Raw genomic sequence first — 20,000 nt, 5'->3', positions numbered from 1 at the left:
CCCCATGAAGTGTGTGTGTGTTTGTGTGTGTTAGGTATCAAATGGTTGTGTGAAGAACCATGGGAAGCTGCTGGAGCTGTCCAGATAAAGAATCCATACCTGACAATCACCAGAGCAAGTTCAAGGTAAGGGTGTGTGGTGTTGTGTATGTGTGTTGTGGTGAGTGTATGTAGTGTATTGTATAGACAGAGGTGGGTAAAGTATCCAAAATCTGTACTCAAGTAGTTAGTTACTAGTTACTTCTCATCTGATTGATATGAAGCAAAAACCCTGATTTTCAAACTACGTGGAGAGCTTTAACACACCTCTCCTTAAAAGTCTCTTTATTCTGCTAATATAAAACACAGGTTGAAGTGTGTGTGTGTATGTGTATATATATATATACACACACACACATTATATATACATTATATATATATAATGTGATTAATTATAATGTGATTAATGGTTTAATGATGTAAATAAATGATGTGCTGGGCTCTTCCTAACCTGCTCTTCCTAACCTGCTCTTCCTAACCTGCTCTTCCTTTTAAGAATAATTTACTTTATTCTTACATTTGTTCCATTTTATAAGTAAGTACATGTATTCTTTAGGTAGGGATAAAACTAAATATAATCCAGTTTTTATTTTGTATGTTCTACACTTTAGTGAAAAAAAAAAAACTTAAGTGAGATGTCAGGATTTGTGTATAAATGCAAAACGTCTTACATGCAATTCAATTTATTTTGTGGAACATGGATATGAAAATGCAGACGCTTATAATGAACGTTTGTTCATGAACGTGACTGTATATGAGGGAAAACATTCAGACAGTGTGTGAAATTTTTAGTAGTAGTATTACGTTAAGGTCAAAGTGCCCATAGTTACCAAATGACCATCAAATAGGCATCATTTTGACACTTAGCGCTACGTGTTTTTTTTAGGTTGGAGCTGTAATTCTTGTAAGCTGTGATGTCTGTTTGTTTTGACGCACACAGAATGCATCGCATTATAAAGCTGTTATTCTTTACATCTTGGAGTGAAAATATAGAATTAATTTGAGGCCACTGGTGATCTGCCTTTGATGAAGCACAAACGTCTTCCTCTGCTTCGGCCATCATCTTCTAACTAAAGGCGCTCTAAACTTCAGCAGGAGATGTGCAGCGTCTCTCACGAATCAGCCTCTCTGACGTCTCACGAGACTTGTCATATAAACTAATTATTATTTATTAATCTTATTAATTATTTATTAATCTTATTAATTATTTATTATCTCATATTTATTACCATTTGAGTAACGGAGGAACGCCGCCGATTGTAGAGAAGACTAAAAATCTACTTGAGTAAGAGTAAAAGTACGAATCTTTAATTATACTCAAAAAGTACAAGTTACCCAAAAAATGTACTCAAGTCAATGTAATTGGTTACTACACACCTCTGTGTATAGATGTGTATCAGTACAGTCCTAGTTTTCAGCATGTAAATGTGGATATAAATTAATTAATTAGAAAATGAAAGATGGGGTGTGTGTGTGTGTGTGTGTGCGCGCGCGTGTGTCTGGGTTGCAGGTGGTGAATGTTGACGATGATGGTAACGAGCTCGGGGCTGGGATCATGGAGCTGACCGAGGACGAACTCGTTCTCCGCACACAAAAGTGTGATGCAGTCAGGTGGCCTTACCTGTGCCTTCGTCGCTATGGTTACGACTCCAACCTCTTCTCTTTTGAGAGCGGACGCCGCTGCCAGACTGGGCAAGGTACTACTGACACACACACACTCACACACACACTCACTCACACACTCACACTCACTCACTCACACTCACTCACACACACACTCACTCACACTCACACTCACTCACTCACACACACTCACACTCACTCACACACACACTCACTCACACTCACTCACACACACACACTCACTCACACACTCACTCACTCACTCACACACACACCCCTAGAAATTCTTTAGTTCTCAGTTGACCAAGCTAAGCTCCACCCCTTTTCCATACAGTTCCCCATGGCTACAGGCAACACTGATCTGCTGTCCTTGATAACGTCGCCTCCATTTATTAATATACCAACAATAACCGAGTGTGGGCGTGGCTTAGAACAGTTAGCAACAGACCGAAGTGTTAAGAGTGGCAATGTTAAGAAATGGCAGCTGTCTTAAATAGCACAAAGGTAGTTTACGTAGTGAAAGGTTTCTGACTGAAACACAGGCATGACTGTGTCCTAAAACTGAATATCAGTGTGTGTTTAATCGTGAACCCATTTTTAAATGTCCTCTTTACCTCACAAGCTCTTGGTTCAGGACTGCACCAATTTGTACACATTGTTTGCAGCATGGCTATTAATGTCAGAATGTGACCTTTGACCCCAATGCTTTCCAAAGGATGAGTCTGATTGGTGAGTAACGCAGACTCGCTGTGTGATTCGCCACGCTGCACCATCATGCTGACGTTCGTCGTGTGTATGTGCTTTCATTCTCTCTGTTAGGTTGTGTATGTATAGTTTGTGTGAGTGTGTGTGTGTGTCTGTATGTGTGAGATGTCAAAGCAGTGGGCTAACACAAACAGCACGTTGTGTGTGTGTGTGGTCTACAGGAATCTTTGCGTTTAAGTGTGCTCGAGCAGAGGAGATCTTCAACATGCTGCAGGACATAATGCACAACAACAGCATCAGCGTCGTGGAGGAGCCTGTGTTTGAACCTGCGCTCACACACACGCACACGGAGCCGGACGCTCCTCAAACGCCTCGTACTCCCACCGGTAAAACACACACACACACAAATATTCAATGACATCATGTATGCATAAAGTTTTAGGATTAGAGTAAGAGTGAGAAAGCAAGAGGGGGTGTGTTGGGGTAATTAGAGATCATGTAAAGAATATCATGGGAATTTGTTGATCTACAGTAAGCCCTGAAGGGTTAATCACAGCTGATACTGATGATGTGTGTGATGGTGTTTTTGTCCTGCAGGTGGTGCTCTTCCTGTTTTACCCAATGGTAGTCTGCGGTACCCTTCACTAGGTGACGCCTCCTCCCACCCCTCCAGTAGGCACCCTTCAGTGGGCAGCACACGCCTGCCGTCTGTGGGAGAAGAGTCCACTCACCCGCTGCTGATGCCTGACGACAGCATACGGGTCAGAACTCACTATCACTATAGCAACATGACGGTGTGGGTGGAGCTATGATCTTCATACAGCTTTTAAATGTTGATATTGTGTGTGTGTGTGTGTGTGTGTGTGTAGGGCCACACGTATGTGAACACTACAGGACTCTTGGAGGATCACAATGCAGGTGCAGGACATGGTGACCCTCCAGCCCCCCATAGCCCTGCCCCAGAGGGGGAGGAGCCTGTGCAGGCCCCTGACCCTGGTCCTCGTGTACAGCTGGAGCGTGAGGGTGTGAGGTTTGTGTTGGGGCCGACGCCTGTGCAGAGGCAGCTCATGGCCAGGGAGAGGCAGCAAGATGGAGGGACATCATCTTGCTCCACTCTAAACTCAGCTAACGGAGGCGTGGCCTCTACAGAGGCAGCTCCAGAGCAATCAAACGGTCCAGTATTTGGCCCATCACGCCGCAGGCCCCGCCCCCCACCTCTCAGCCCCGATGCTAACGTAAACAATTCGGCCCAGCGCAGAACGGCGCTGCTGGACTACGAGAATCTTCCCTCGTTACCTCCGCTGAGGGAGGATCCTAAAGCAGGAGACGAGGAGGAGGATCATGACGAGGCCGTCAGGACCAAGACCCAGCCGCCCAACGGTTACCACAGCACAGACTCTGCCCATCTCTACATCAACACAGAGAACGTAGCATCGGCAATGTGGCCAGAGTCGGTGCCTCTGAGTGCGGGGTGGGTGGAGTCTGGACCGCTCAGCGCCGGGAGGGTGGAGTCAGGGCGGTTCAGCGTGTTTAACTTCGACCTGCGGCGTCCGTGTGAGCCGCACACACTCAACTACATCGAGGTGGAAATGGACCCGGGCTCAGACTGCAGTACGCCCAGAACACCACACACGCCTGCATCACCGCGCCCTCCCACGCCCACCACCGCCCCATCCACGGCCACACCCACACGCAGGACTGAACTATACGCGGTGATCGACGTGGAACGCACGGCAGCCATGTCGAACCTGCAAAGAGCGCAGCCTCGCTACGACGGTACATCCAGGAAAACCAGACACAACAGCGTGGACCTGCCCATGTAACCACACCCACTCCTTCTGACTGACCACGCCCACTTTCTTTATCTCTAAAACTTTGAGAAACCTTTAAAAGGCACTCAGCAGTTTTTGAAACGCCGTAGCGACGGTTTTACTCGCGTCGGGTGGCCGTGCACTCGCCATCCCGCGCCTGACCTTCACCACACAGCTGGACTACAGTGTGTGTGTGTGTGTGTGTCTATTCCATACAGATCAGTATTACTGATGGAGCATTCCTGTTTGTTTGTGGATTTGTTTTACTTTTGTATTGAAATGACACTACAGGTTGTTTATAATTTCATTATCCAGGGACTTTACGGTACACAACAGCTGCCATCATGATGAATACATTTAGATTTCACTACAGCACAATAAAAGACTTTATTTTGTTTGATTCGTATCTGAGTGAAGCGACTTCGTGTGTTTAACTTCAAACGTCGCCAGAATCGCAGCAAAGCATTAAAAAATAAAAATAAGGAAGCATATAAATCATGTAAACTTTATTTAAACCTGAATTATTTCTGATGCACCTTTAAACTTTATGCCACAACCGTTGGTTTCTGAAGCCTCATGAGCTGCAGCGTGGTGAACTGTAGGCTACACACGTCCATCAGCATGTCTCTGTTGGTCCTGTCCACATACACATCATTGTGTAGCTCCAACAGGACACAACACAGTGCAGGAATAGGTGCATGATCTACAGTGTGATTTGGGACTAGAGATGTCCATAGTGACTGAATAATCAGCCTCCAATCAAAACTGTTATTTTATTCCCATGTAGTACATTCTATCTTTTTGGGAAAGTTCTGTTCCCTGTATTTATTTCCATTTAGACGATAAATTAGATGTCATGTGACTCACGTCGGTGGAACAGCAGAGACCACGAACACACACCCGTGTCTCACTGATCGACACTGTGGTGTGTTTATTAAACAAAAAATAAACTCGCCGCTAAAAGAGTTTCATACAAAACCAGGTATTTTAATTGCATATAAAATTTTACAAATCGCTGAAGTGAAAAACAGTCTGTTGTTGTGTTCAGGCTGGAACCTGCAGTCGGTGTTTACTGCTGTGCTCCACTTGTCTGTGATACTCTACCAGCTTCGTCTGCAGCTTCTCGTACATCTACACACACAATTTATTTAACAATACAAAGTTGTTTTCTAAAGAGGATGTGATGTAGAAGATGCTCTTTTGGTGTATTTTCCCAGCGTTAAAACTACATAAACATTTGCACAAAAACTCCAACGCAAACCTATGATAATGGAGTCTAAAGTTAACTCCACCCACTTTACCATCAGCCATGATTCAGGCTCCTGCTGTGTCTCACCTGTGCGTTGCACTGAGTTTGACTCTCTTTCAGGTTGTGTAGCAGCTGGTCGATGGATGTGTAGGGCAGCCAGACGAGTGGTGCTGTCGCACTGAGCGGCATCTACACACACACACACACGATTGTGAACCCTACAATTGCAGTAAAACTCCACAGTGCACTTCAAACCATGTATAGACGTTACCCACAATGCACTACGTTCAGCCTGGTGTACAGACAACATGAGGACTGTTGCGTATGAGTCACAGTATTTTATTGTAAAGGAAGATATTTCTGCTAAAAGCCGTGTGTGTGTGTGTGTGTGTGTACGCATGTGTGTGTGTGTACCTCTATTCCGAAGTACTGATGTCCCTTCCCCAGCAGAGCATCCACGTACTCCATCACAAGCTCAGCAGCCGAGTCCAGCAGGTCATAGTTTAGGTACAGACGTAACAGGGAGGCAGCATCCACTTCCTGTACACACACACATACACACATACACTTCTTGGTAGAATGCAACATTGTAAAATGTTAAGTGTTAATTATTTATGTTAAGTAAACACACTATTTTCTCATTAAAATGTACATTAAATCAAAGCCATTTTTAAAAAGCATAAAAAAAAACCTACACAAAATAGAACGCGAGTCTGTGCCTTATTTACCTTGTATGCATTAAGTAGCCAATCAGGAACAGGTACACCATGTGACAGCAGCCTGTTAATGACACAGCGATGATGCTGAGCATTCTGGGATTGATGCTTCTCCAGGTAGGAGGCCAAAAGTCTCCACGCTTCATCTGTTGCACTGTGATGGAGAACAGCACAAGTTCAGGTACTTAGACACAAGGGGTTTTTTACCCCTGGTCACTTCATGTGTTGTCTGTGATCTGATATCTACCCGATGGTAAAAAGACCAGGTCTAAATGCCCTCTGAAACGTTTTGGAGGCGGATATAAATCCGATGGTACAAACCCCTTCAGGAGGTGGTCTGGGACGTGTTTCAGATGAAACTGGACAGGTGTAAATGAATGTGGTTGTTCAAGCCACATACGTCAGCTCTAAACTCCTCCCAAACAGAAGTACGTCACTCAGGTGATCTTTCACACAGGCGTCTCGTCGGGTCTTAAAACGCGCTGCTGCTGCCAGCGAAAACACAGCAAACAGTAAACGCTGTTTTTTGTAACAAACGTCGTAACCGGCTTTGTGGTCGTAACCATTTATGTGGTCTAATGTAAATGGTACAGTTTTAACAAATCAGATAGATATCGGATCAGAGACAACACATGAAGTGACCAGGTGTAAAAAGGCCCATGGATGCTGAGGAAAAACACACACACACACACCTGGACTCTTTAGTGGTGATGAGACTGGGCAGCTGATTGGCTGATAACCAGTTCCATGCTTCGTTCTGTATCTGATCCGATCCGTACTGCAGTTTAATGCACCTGGGACACAACAGGAGTGTGTTAATGCACAGATCGTTTGTCAGTGTTCATGTTGTATAATCAGATAATTAACTCACTGCCCATTCTTCCAAGAAATACAGAATAAATTTTACAGCAGGACTTTACAATAAAGTTTTCCTTCCATTTTCATCACCGGGTTCATTTTCATGTACTGAACCCTGCGCTCATGCTAACGGGTAACTGGATACTTGTCTGTTGTGGGCTTGAACCTCACAACCTTTTGTTCTGATGTGACAGGGTGAAGTAGACTACAGCACATGATTTACAACAGCATAACATTCATTTAAAATTAATTCTACAATTTTAAAAAGTGAGTAACGTCAAACTGGATTGTGTTATGTACGTCAGACTAAGTGGCCTTTACTACATCCACTCACCAGGGGGCTCCACCGTGTCTGTAAATTCTACTCACTTGAAGGCGAGTCCCTCGAAGACGGGTGTGAGGGAGAGTTTAAAGGTCTCACACAACAACAACGCAGTGTCGAACAATCCGGCCTGCACCAACAGAGACACCATCTCCGCTGCAGACGCACTGCCTGCTCTCACACACACACAATCAGGAATGGATTGGTACGGCTTGTTCTCTAAGGCATGTGCAGTCACGTGTGTGTGTGTGTGTGTGTGTGTGTGTGTGCACAAGTTATACCTGCTATAGCCGCTGATGATGAGTCCTGCTGTGCAAGTGTGAGACGACAGCGTGCGAGCACATACTCCTTTTCCAGGTCCTTCAGCTCCAGGATTTCTATCTGCCGACTCACTATACACACACACACACACACAATCTTTGTATTTAACGTGACAGCACCACACATTGTTGAGTTGACGACAGGCCCCTCCCCCCAGTGTGGTGATCATATTTCCTACAGATTTTATTTTATATGTTGACAGGTTTATAAAAAGGTTCACATCAGTACTGTAGTGACAGGATTATTTACCTGGTGGTGGAGCCAGATCTCCATCATAGCTGCGCTTCGGGGACGTACCTGGTCTCTCACACTGAGAAACACAGACAGAGTTACTGATATGAAACTAAACACACCAAACTTTACCTCAGACCTGTTACATTAAAGGAGAACTTCAACATCAGGCTGCATCAAATGATCAACAGTGTAATACGTAATGACTCTCATTCATAGTGTGAATAGGTGTGTGTGTGTGAGAGAGTTCGAGACTCACCGCCGCTCCAGATGAAGGCTGGATGATCCAGGCGTATTCGGGCCGAATCAGACGCAGACAGTTCAGAGCAGACAAGTAACAGTTCACCTGCTTCTGCAGACCCCTGAGAGTCCGAACCTCACGACCCAGACGCATCCCGTACTCAAACATCACTGTACCGGCTGCAACACACACACACACAACACACACACATCCACGTGTGTTTTAATCAAAGAAGGCAAATATCACATGAAGAAATGTTGAAAAACAGAAAATGTTGCTCTGATTCTGAATCAGCAGAATTTTAGACATTAGGTGTTAAAACACCAGCGTTAGGTGTGTTTCCTCTCAGAGTTCTCACAATCCCATGAGGAGAAATGTGTAACGAGTCCTTATGGTCATGAGGTCTTACATGAAGCTGTAATATTTATAATATTAAATCTAAGCAATGGTATTAATGTCTGCACTGGACTGTAATGTCACCTTTCCTGTAGTTGTGGCGGTTAATGTGGAAGGCGTAGAGCAGCTCGTAGTAATTATGGGTCATCAGGTCAACAGCACGGGCACGAGACTCGATAATCCCCACCACCTACACACACACACACACACACACACACACACACAGACACAGACACACACAGACACACACAGAGACACAGAGACAGAGACACAGACAGACAGACACAGAGACACAGACAGACAGACACAGAGACACAGACAGACACAGAGACACAGACAGACACACACACAGACACAGAGACAGAGACACAGACAGACAGACACAGAGACACAGACACAGACAGACAGACACAGAGACACAGACACAGACAGACAGACACAGAGACACAGACAGACACAGAGACACAGACAGACACAGACAGACACAGAGACACAGACAGACACACACACACAGACACACACACACAAACAGACAGACACAGACAGACACACACACACAGACACACACACACACAAACAGACAGACACAGAGAGACACACACACATATTGAAATTTATCTTTAACTTTCAGCCATATTTATGTTCATATATAAACCATAACCTGTTGCTATGGTTACACTACTATTAGCTCCTCCAGTACACTTCCATGTAAAACATGTGTGTGTGAATATGGACCTCCTCATGCAGGCTGACGTAAGGGAACTGGATGAGATGCTGTAGCTGAGAGCGCTCACACAGGACCACCACTAGCTGCCGGAGACAGTCCAACTGCCTACACACACACACACACACACACAAGACATGAACTCTCTAAATATGATGAAATACCAAACCAAGACACTATCTTATAATGTGTGTTTGTATACCTGCTAGAGTCGGGGTTCTGGGTCAGAGCTTCATACGCCTCCCTGTTGTGTCCGAGATCCAGATGGTGTTTAAATATACGTGTCCACAGAGCTGCCTGTGTGTGTGTGTGTGTGTGTGTGTGTGTGTGTGTTTTCAAAAAATAAACAAAGATATCAAAATTTGTTTAAAACTGATAGAGTATGAAGTGTAAAGTGTGTAGAAGGTTTCTGTACCTGACTGCGTTGGTCATTCCCAGCCTCAGACACAGCCAGTGTGGCTAACTGAATAACAAGATCTGGCAACCCAACATCCTCCAGGAGTCTTAGGACCTGGAAAAAATAGCATTAGCAAATTTGGCATCACTCTCCGCACTAGTACAATGGTGTGTGTGTGTGTGTGTGTGTACCTTGTTGTAATAGAGTAATCGTGGCACTGTCGTCCCTGCCTCGTCCTCCTCTGAGCCCGTCAACCTCATCAGAAAATCCTCCTTCTCCACCTCTGGTGCTGCCTCCTCGAAACACTGCAGAGCCTAAATTGTATAAAAACATAAGTCGTAGGTCCCAAGACTTACCACCTCCACCTGTGTGTATGATGTTAGAATTGTTTTTCTCTTATTGATGTGAAGGTGTGTGTTCGATGTGACTGTTTTACCTTCTGTCCTTCTCCACAGGCCAGATACGCCTGTCCCAGCACAAACCGATACGATCCCACATTAGCTTGGCACCATGGCCCAATCAGACGCACATATTCCTGGGGAGGTGGCACACACACACACACACACACACACACACACACAAATAGTTGCTAGATAGATTATGACTTAACTCTTGTGTTCTGTTTGCGGTCATCAATGGATTTTATGGTATGTTATGGAAAATAGTATTTAAAATAGCCCTCGTGTGACTACCACACTACAAAAGACACTGTGCGCGCACACACACACACACACACACACAGAGCAGTAGCTCACCTGGAGCTGTGTGTACTGGCAGTTTCCCATCATGCACTCAGGGAACAGGAAGTTGGGGTTACTAGGCCACCTGGTCATGGTGATGTAAGGTCTCAAACATTCTTAGACACTGTGTGTGTGTGAAAGAGAGAGTGTGAGCGAGTGTGTGTGTGTGTGTGTGTGTGTGTGTGTGAGAAAAAGAGAGTGTGAGAGAGAGAGAGAGTGTGTGTGTGTGTGAAAGAGAGAGAGAGAGAGTGTGTGTGTGTGTGTGTGTGAAAGAGAGAGAGAGAGAGTGTGTGTGTGTGTAAAAAGGATACAGTAACTGAGTCAGCAGATGCACCACATTGGAGATGAGCTGGTTCCAGTGCAGGCTGGTGATGTGACTCTCTGGCGCCTCCCTCTGACCAAACAGCTGAAGCACAATGGATTTACGGGCTACGTTTTGATAGAACAGCTCCACCACCGTCTGAGGACTCAACACTGACCCACGTAGACGGAGACAGAGGGATTATCGAACATTAATACACTCTGGATGAACATCTACATCACACTCTTGTGCCCTCTGAGCCGTACCTGATCTGTTAGCCATGATCGCTGTGGAATCAGACAGCTTCAACACAGACAGGTGCTGCAAGTTAGCATCTCTGAAACACAAAGTGTGTATGTGCTCGTGCTTAGCGTCATAGATCAGGTTATACAATTATGCTGTGTGTGTGTGTGTGTGTGTGTGTGTGTGTACACATACAGTGTGTCCAGTGGAACGGGGGAGGCGAGGGTCTGGCTGAGCTGTTTGAGCAGGTAATAACTACAGAGCAGGTGTGAACAGCGTGGAATCAGATCCTGCTGCAACTGCAGACACTGAGCACTGCCAGACAGGAGCACCTATCACACACACACACACACAGTTTATTTGTGTCCATTACCATTTCACTACCAGTTCATCCCTCTAGACACTCACGTTGTCCCCACGGTGCAGATACAGGTGTTGCAGAATGAGCAGGTCTCTGCAGATCAGCGCTCGAGTCATGGCCAGGTGACACACTGCCTGACACACAACACTCACAGCTACACTACTGCTGTACAGCTGAGACAGACTGACACGCACGCTCAGAGACTGGCCTGTAAACACACACACAAAGTTCTGATGATTTCCAGCAACACTGACCGTAGTGTTTAGTGACAGTAGGCATGTTAGTGAGAAGGAAGGAAGGCTAATCGACCAAGCTGAACTTCATGCTAATATCATACAAAGTGATGCATCAACATCTAACAGAACTTTTCTTTTTATTCCAAACTATGAAACATCGCTGTATTTAGGTGCACATATTTGTTCCTATTCCCAGCACTTGAGCCCGTCAGTGAGCTCTTAGTGTTATTATTCTCGGAATACATAGAAATGTAAATCGAACCAGTTTGACCAGCAAAGTTTTGGAAAATGTAGTTTTACATGTCAGATAAAATGTAATGCGAGTCCTGCATCAGTCATGTGACAAAATGAAAAACAACATGTGGGAGAAACAGTGTGTGTGTATGTGAGAGTGTGCATGTGTGTGTGTGTGTGCGTGTGTGAGTGTGTGTGCGTGCGTGTGTGTGTGCGTGTGTGAGAGTGTGCATGTGTGTGTGCGTGCGAGTGTGAGAGTGTGTGCGTGCGTGTCTGTGAGTGTGCATGCGTGTGTGAGTGTGTGCGTGAGTGTGTGTGTGTATATGCGTATGTGTGAGTGTGTGTGCATGTGAGAGTGTGCGTGAGTGTGTGCATGTGTGTGTGTGTGTGCGCGTGTGTGCGTGTGTGAGAGCGTGAGTGTGTGCATGTGTGTGTGTGCGTGTGTGAGAGTGTGTGTGAGTCTGTGTGTGAGTCTGTGTGTGCGCGAGCGTGTGTGCACGTACGTGTGTGTGTGTGTGTGTGTGTGTGTGTGTGTGAGCGTGTGTGTGTGTGTGAGCGTGTGTGCACGTACGTGTGTGTGTGTGTGTGTGTGTGAGCGTGTGTGTGAGCGTGTGTGTGTGATCTCACCTCTGTGTGACGGCACTACATCGGCCATGTCCTGGTCCGTCTCCAGGTCGAGCTCTCGGAGCAGGGCGCTCATTGCAGCCAGAGGGTTTCGCACCTCTTGTAGCTTGTTGGTGATGTCAGCAATTACATTATCACTGAAACACAACAACACAACACACACACTATTAGTAAAAGCAGCTGGGGTCAGTGTTTAATGGTGAATGAGAGAAAAGGAGGCTGTGTGTGTGTGTGTTACTGACCTGTCGTTAGTCAGCAGGTTATCCAGCACTTGTTCTGCAGCTCTTTCTGGAGACATCAGCATCTCCACTGCTCTGTCCATCACACACCCCAGCTCACCCTGCAGACACTCACTGACCAAACGCAAACACTGCACCAGCTGCAGGACATCGCCATCCAAATCTGCTTCTTTAACACACACACACACACACACACACACCTCAGATGTGATGAGCTCGCTAAAACATCCACCATCAGAAGCAGTGAGGTGCGAGTGGTTACCATCAGCTACAGGTGTCTCCTCCTCAGAGAACAGGTACTCATCAGAGCACAGGTACAGATGATCCACAGCAAAGCAGGGCAACAGGAAGGACACAAAGCCCTGAGAAAACATTATTAATGATCTATAACATGATGTACAGACTGATATGAATCATTACACCAGAATCACTATAAATGATTCACCGATTCAAATCACAGTGACAGTGACAGTGATACAAAGTGGAACAGCAGACACATTTGTTGAACCTGTTCAGATTTTGTCCACTACATTACTCCATCCCATAACCCCATGACGAGAGTTTTTGGTACCTTCTTGAGTAAGCAGACCATAGCTGTGGTCTGGTCCACATGTAGAGCGAGGGGGGTAGACAGAGCCTCCTGGTACTGCAGACAGCAGGCATAGAACTTGGACCAGAACTCCACCTGCAACATGCGGTAATCCTCCTGAGAGAACTCGGACTCTGTCACACTGCTCTGGAGCTGAACACACACACACACACACACACACACACACACACACACACACACACACACACACACACACACACACTATGATCACCATTATATCCAGGAACAGACAACTGTGTAGTAATAAACAGCAATGTAAAAGACTTTTACATTTTATAGTAGCTTCACCTACATGATTTTTGGCTAAATAAGAGCTGAGACACAGAAGCACTGTAGAGGACAAGACCACACTGTATATTTCACTCTCAGTTTATTTATCTAATTACCTCCCATCCCTCACTTTTACAGTACTGCAGCTCTGAAGTCTGTGTGTATTGTCTTGTAATTTTTTGTCCTGCACTGTCTTGTCTCACACTGTGTACACCAGGTTACACAGATACACTTTATGTATCTAGGACTAACTTACTTATAAGTCCTTATAGCTCTGTCTTTGTTTTATGTAACACTCTGATCCTGGAGAAACGTTGTCTCATGTCACTGTGTACTGTAACAGCTTTATATGGTTGTAATGACAATAAAAGCTTCTTGACTTGACTGGTGTGTGTGTGTTTGTGTGTGTGTGAGTGAGACCTCATTCTCTACAGCAAGAGTGACTTCTTTCTTCAGTGTCTCCCATGTTAAGTCGAGGAATCTCTCTGTGCCACGTTTGTAAATCTGCAACAATCAAAAACCAGTGATTCATTTCATATTTCAGAGACACAGAGGGGGTGAGAGAGAGAGAGAGAGACAGAGAGAGTGAGAGAGAGACAGATAGTGAGAGAGAGACAGAGAGAGAGAGACAGAGAGGGTGAGAGAGAGACAGAGAGAGAGAGACAGAGAGAGGAAGAGAGAGACAGAGAGAGGGAGAGAGAGACAGAGAGAGGGAGAGAGAGAGGGAGAGAGAGAGACAGAGAGAGTGAGAGAGAGACAGATAGTGAGAGAGAGACAGATAGTGTGAGAGAGACAGAGTGAGAGAGAGAGAGAGACAGAGAGGGTGAGAGAAAGACAGAGAGAGTGAGAGAGAGACAGAGAGAGTGAGAGAGAGACAGATAGTGAGAGAGAGACAGAGAGAGTGAGAGAGAGACAGAGAGGGTGAGAGAAAGACAGAGAGAGTGAGAGAGAGACAGAGAGAGTGAGAGAGAGACAGATAGTGAGAGAGAGACAGATAGTGAGAGAGAGACAGAGAGAGTGAGAGAGAGACAGAGAGAGGAAGAGAGAGACAGAGAGAGTGAGAGAGAGACAGAGAGAGGAAGAGAGAGACAGAGAGAGGGAGAGAGAGACAGATAGTGAGAGAGAGACAGATAGTGAGAGAGAGACAGAGAGAGTGAGAGAGAGACAGAGAGAGGAAGAGAGAGACAGAGAGAGGGAGAGAGAGACAGAGAGAGTGAGAGAGAGACAGATAGTGAGAGAGAGACAGAGAGAGAGACAGAGAGGGTGAGAGAAAGACAGAGAGAGTGAGAGAGAGACAGAGAGAGAGACAGAGAGAGGAAGAGAGAGACAGAGAGAGAGACAGAGAGAGAGACAGAGAGAGAGACAGAGAGAGAGACAGAGAGGGAGAGAGAGACAGAGAGAGGGAGAGAGAGACAGGTGAATGTATCAGGGCAGACTGGTTTTCTGGTTTCACCTGTAGAGCCTTTATGATGGCAGCAGCAGTGAAGCGCAGAGGAGAAAACAGAATCTCCAGGTACGTCTCCTAAGGGTGAAAACAAAAAGCAGTAAGATTTTTATATAAAAGATTAAAATATTGATCTTTATGTTGATATCAAAGGTCATAATATTATTTCATCAGTGACAAATCACTTGTCTAAGGTAGAACTTCAAGGGATTTGAGGATCAACAAGAGAGGAGGGGGCGGGGCTTCCAGTGGATTGACATATAATATAGAATTTAATATGCATTAATATGATGATTAGCTCACACACAAACACACACACACGGCGTAGTTCTTACTCTGGGATCCTGCTCGGCCCCAATGTGAACTTCCTCCTCTGGGGCAGGCTGCACAAACACTTGGTTCCACATGCCTGCTGCATTACTGCACACACACACACACACACACACACACATCAGTGTGTCCACAAACCCATAAGCTGCTCTCAGACTGTTAACGGAATGGGACACTTACTGCTCAAAGTTGATGTACTTCACAACAGTTTGGTTATCATCATCCACCCACAGACCCCAAATATCAGTGGAGGTTAGAACAAAGTCCACCAGAGACTCCTGATCAACAAACACACACAAACACACACAAACACTCACAGTTATATATTACATACAGTAGGACAGACCAGCTGTGTGTGTAGATATAAGTGTATATATTTCTACCTGTGTGCTGTAGATGGTAGAGATGTGCTCCAGGCTGTATCGTGTATTGCTACTGGACCCAAGCTGCAGAACAGAGAACTGACCACGGTGCGAAGCAGCGACATAAACACACACACACACGCCTGCAGACCCAGACACACACACACGCAGACGATGAGACACGCCCACACTGTTCCTCAACTCAGCACGACCAGCAGGGACGTAGTCCAACACGTCTGCCACCAACACACACTGCTGCTCCTGTGGACACAACACACACATGCAATATTAGACCTCAGAACTAATTCCTTCAACCTAAATTATAGCAATGGGTCTGTTATTTTATACCTCATGATAATATTTACACTGATCTAATGCCCACCTCTGGACCAGACCACATAATGCTTTATCACTGTGTGTTAGGTTTAACACTAAATGTAAGATATCATTAAACACCTTATATGACCAGATGCGCAGCTTATGATCCTGACACAGAGCAAAGATGAAGGTGTCGTCCTCCATTGGCCACATGGCCAAACTCACTGCCAGGTCACACGGGCTCTGGTCGCCTCTAACACACAGACACACAGACTTTTATATATCCTTTAAAAAAACCCCAAAAAAAAACCACACTTTTGCGCAGTGAGGAAGAGGATAACGTCTTCGTCACTCACCTGATGGCACTGGGGACCCAGCCTGCTAGTCTCTGCATCACTGAACTCTGCTTTAACTCCATCACTGACAATGAACCTGCAAACACAGACAGACACTTAGCATTTATTCTAAAATTTCAAATAGTAGCCACTGATTAACAACATCCCAATTCATATAACGCTATATAATTAACTTAATTTGCCTTAATTTAGCCTTAAAATAAATGAAATTATTAGTATTATTTATTGTAATGATTCCTCAGATCATTAAAATGTATTTTTTTGTGCTCATGTTACCCTGCTGATCGTGGGGGGGTAGGGTGACAACGGTGATGCCCCCAGCAGGAGTAGCCAAAGCAAAATGTGCATGGCCATGTGTGCTGAGCCAGGCAGAAGATGTGATGGGGTTCTGAGTGAACGACAGAGCGAAGGAGTGAACAGCATCCTGAACACACACCTTCCCCACATCGGTGAACACACTCTGCATCTGCAGCTCAGCCACCAGCTCCTACACAAAAACCCACACTATGTCACTATATACAAAAAGAAAACAAGTTCTACATAACTCAAGTAGTTGACAAAATGCATCTCGTTGAAGAAATGATCTGTGAAAATAAAATAAACGCCTCTTGAATGCTGCAATGCAGAGATGTGGATGTGTTTGTGTATGAACAGTGACACACTCACACTGCGGTACATGCGTGTCGGGTGGGGCAGCACCATCCTGTGCACTGATTGGTTGGTGACGATGAGGACGATGACATGGTTCAGCGTCTCGTGGATGTGAACACCTCCAGGCAGCACGGTGCAGTTCTGGATCTTGAGACGGAGCGAGTTGTTCAACAGGTTCAGGTCCAGAGACTGTTCCACCAGCTGTACTGTGTCTCCTGATGTGGACCTGAACACACACACACAACCAGACTGCCGAATACTGATAAGCTTTCTGATCAGCTTTGTGTCGGGTCATCAGCGTTAATTACTTTAAGCAGCACATCCCAACAGTTTTATTCCTTACTCACCAGTGGATGAATCTGTTGCTGGTAAGAGACAGAAGTTTTCCACTTTCCTGGTAAGAGAAGGCCCCAGCACTGTCCGAGAGCCTCGCACCACCACACGGTGTGTTCACACCTGTACACAATAACACAACACTGTCCTGTTATTTAACACTTTAATGTGAGACAGATTAGTCACAAAGAGACGATTCATTTTTATATTTTTACACAAGACAAACCACCACACTCAAGTTGTTTATTAAAGCCAATGGTGACACATAAAGACACATGCATCCTGCTTAGGAGTCGAACAAGAGTCGATAACAAACAACACATTACTAATAGTCACTTTAATAAACAGTGCTGTAAACAGATCCCACTCAGGTGACTGTATGTGCACATCACACCTGACAGGCACGACACAGGGGTGCCAATACTTTGTGCAGTCAGTAATACACCTGTACAGAGACGTGTGTGGAGGCGGCGCTCACACAAAACAGGGGTTTTATATAAACTTTTATTAACTTACAGCACTGAGGTGAAATGAGCATGTAGGTGAGGTGAGCATGTGGCTAACTAGCATGTAGCTAACTAGCATGTAGCTAACTAGCATGTAGCTAACTAGCATGTAGCTAACTAGCATGTAGCTAACTCGCTACGGCGCATGCGCGGTTCAACTCGCGCGCTGTATTTGCTGTGTGAAATATATTATTATTATTATTATTACAGAGCTAAAAGCGCCGCTATGATAAAATATGAGCCAGTTGTATTTTACCCAGATTAATAATGAGGTCCCGAAACCGGGACACTGTCTCTCTCTCAAATCCGCAGATCTCTATGAAGCTTCTCTCTAAAGCAGCCGCCATTTTCCGCGCGCCAGAATACCGGATGTGACGCATTAAGAACGAGATGCGTTCAAACGTACAAGAGCGTGTTAAGCTCTCTGTCTCCCCCTCTGGTAAAGAGTTACAGCTGCACCTACTTACTTACTTACTTATTAATTTGTTTGTTTGTTTGTTTGTTTATTCATTCATGTATTTGTTTATTTATTCATTTATTTATTTATAAATAAATATAAAGCCGGCACGGTGGCTTAGTGGTTAGCACGTTCGCCTCACACCTCCAGGGTTGGGGGTTCGATTCCCGCCTCCACCTTGTGTGTGTGGAGTTTGCATGTTCTCCCCGTGCCTCGGGGGTTTCCTCCGGGTACTCCGGTTTCCTCCCCGGTCCAAAGACATACATGGTAGGTTGATTGGCATCTCTGGAAAATTGTCCGTAGTGTGTGATTGTGTGAGTGAATGAGAGTGTGTGTGTGTGTGTGCCCTGTGATGGGTTGGCACTCCGTCCAGGGTGTATCCTGCCTTGATGCCCGATGACGCCTGAGATAGACACAGGCTCCCCGTGACCCGAGGTAGTTCGGATAAGCGGTAGAAGATGAATGAGTGAGTGAGTATAAAGGCTGTGTGGACAAAAATGGCCGAATCCTTCTAATGTTGTAGAGAAGAAACCGACATGAGCGAGTCACATTAGCAACATGAGCATAGCAGCATAGCAGTGGTAAGAGAACCTGTGTGGAGAAATAACCTCACCAAGAGAGTGAGTATACAGGGAGAAAAGAAGAGGACCAAGTACCGAGCCTTGTGGGACACCAGTGGAGAGTCTGTGTGGAGCAGATGTCACTCCCCTCCATGTTACCTGATATGAGCGTCCTTCCAGGTAGGAAGCGAACCATTCCCAAGCTGATCCGCAAATCACAAGATTCCTGAGTGTGGACAAGAGAGTCTTGTGGTTGACCGTATCAAATGCTGCTGAAAGGTCAAGGAGGATGAGGACAGATGACAGTTTGGCTGATCTAGCAGCATGTAGTTTCTCAGAGACATACAAAAGGGCTGTCTCTGTGGAATGAGCTGTTTAAAGCCAGACTGTTTGGGATCTTGGAGATTGTTCTGTGAGAGATAGACAGACAGTTGATTATAGACAATGCATTCATGTCTGTAGCTGTGGAAGGACAAGTGAAAACCAGGTCCAGGACATTGCCTTCTTTGTGTGTGGGGTTGGGTGTCAGGGCGAATGAGTCGAGAAGAGTCAGGAGGGAAGAAGATTGAAGCTTGTTAGAGGGGAGGTTGAAGTCACCAAGTACTGTCAGAAGGGAGCTATCAGAAGGGAAAACACTGAGCAGTGTGTCCATTTCTTCCAGGAAGTCTCTTAGGGGACCAGGAGGGTGGTAAACAGCAATGATAACAAGGTTGATCGGAGATGTGACTGAAATGGCATGGAATTCAAAAGAGGAGATGGTTAAATGAGACAAGAGGAGAGGCGAAAAAAACACCATCTCCTTGACAACAGTAAACCTGTATCACCACCCCTGCCTGTTTCTCATCGTGAGTGAGAGAAAGCATAGGCAGAGGATGGAGCAGCTGGTGTAGCAGTGTTCTGTGGGGATATCCAGGTGTCTGTTAGCGCAAGAAAAGCAAAGGAGTAATGGGAAGTTAAAGCAGAGATAAAATCAGCTTTACTTACAGCAGACTGACAATTCCAGAGCCCACCTACCACCGCTGTTTGTGACTTACACAACAGAGGAGGGTAGATGAGGTTACTGAGATGGTGACCTCTGTTCTGTAGACGAGAGCATCTGCGAGAGTAGGAATTGAGTACAGAGATGGGTTTAAAGCACATATCTGCAGTCAACCAAGAGTGAGATTTAAGGTATGGTAGAACATATCAAATAG

The 20,000-nt window shown here is 45.5% G+C and overlaps 2 protein-coding genes across 2 annotated transcripts in view; one reads left to right on the top strand and one right to left on the bottom strand.

Moving 5' to 3' along the window:
• frs2b (fibroblast growth factor receptor substrate 2b) overlaps window positions 1-4,577 on the top strand; it is an 11,147-nt gene extending 6,570 nt beyond the window's left edge. The window contains exons 3-7 of the mRNA XM_060884447.1: window positions 35-125; window positions 1,549-1,735; window positions 2,588-2,752; window positions 2,964-3,127; window positions 3,236-4,577. Coding sequence (XP_060740430.1) covers window positions 60-125; window positions 1,549-1,735; window positions 2,588-2,752; window positions 2,964-3,127; window positions 3,236-4,189 — 1,536 coding nt within the window. The 5' untranslated portion in view covers window positions 35-59 and the 3' untranslated portion in view covers window positions 4,190-4,577. The remainder of the gene's footprint in view (window positions 1-34; window positions 126-1,548; window positions 1,736-2,587; window positions 2,753-2,963; window positions 3,128-3,235) is intronic.
• Window positions 4,578-5,143: 566 nt separating this feature from the next.
• nup160 (nucleoporin 160) lies at window positions 5,144-18,172 on the bottom strand. The gene is made up of 35 exons (XM_060884446.1): window positions 18,047-18,172; window positions 17,299-17,407; window positions 16,967-17,177; window positions 16,577-16,787; window positions 16,301-16,376; window positions 16,083-16,197; window positions 15,648-15,887; window positions 15,445-15,542; window positions 15,270-15,354; window positions 14,944-15,012; window positions 13,911-13,994; window positions 13,182-13,352; window positions 12,873-12,972; window positions 12,614-12,779; window positions 12,375-12,508; window positions 11,325-11,485; window positions 11,112-11,248; window positions 10,940-11,010; window positions 10,684-10,846; window positions 10,388-10,457; window positions 10,069-10,167; window positions 9,824-9,946; window positions 9,651-9,746; window positions 9,438-9,532; window positions 9,247-9,343; window positions 8,596-8,701; window positions 8,134-8,294; window positions 7,893-7,953; window positions 7,604-7,714; window positions 7,370-7,493; window positions 6,835-6,936; window positions 6,155-6,296; window positions 5,841-5,966; window positions 5,514-5,615; window positions 5,144-5,308 (listed from the first exon to the last, which is right to left on the bottom strand). Exons 1-35 carry the CDS (start codon window positions 18,168-18,170, stop codon window positions 5,222-5,224), a joined length of 4,227 nt encoding a protein of 1,408 aa, XP_060740429.1. The 5' UTR covers window positions 18,171-18,172; the 3' UTR covers window positions 5,144-5,221.
• Between the last annotated feature and the right edge of the window lie 1,828 nt (window positions 18,173-20,000).

Source organism: Tachysurus vachellii, chromosome 13 (genome assembly GCF_030014155.1).
Source record: "Tachysurus vachellii isolate PV-2020 chromosome 13, HZAU_Pvac_v1, whole genome shotgun sequence".
In the NCBI taxonomy this organism is placed as follows: domain Eukaryota; kingdom Metazoa; phylum Chordata; class Actinopteri; order Siluriformes; family Bagridae; genus Tachysurus; species Tachysurus vachellii.
This window is presented reverse-complemented; position numbering and strand designations above follow the sequence as displayed.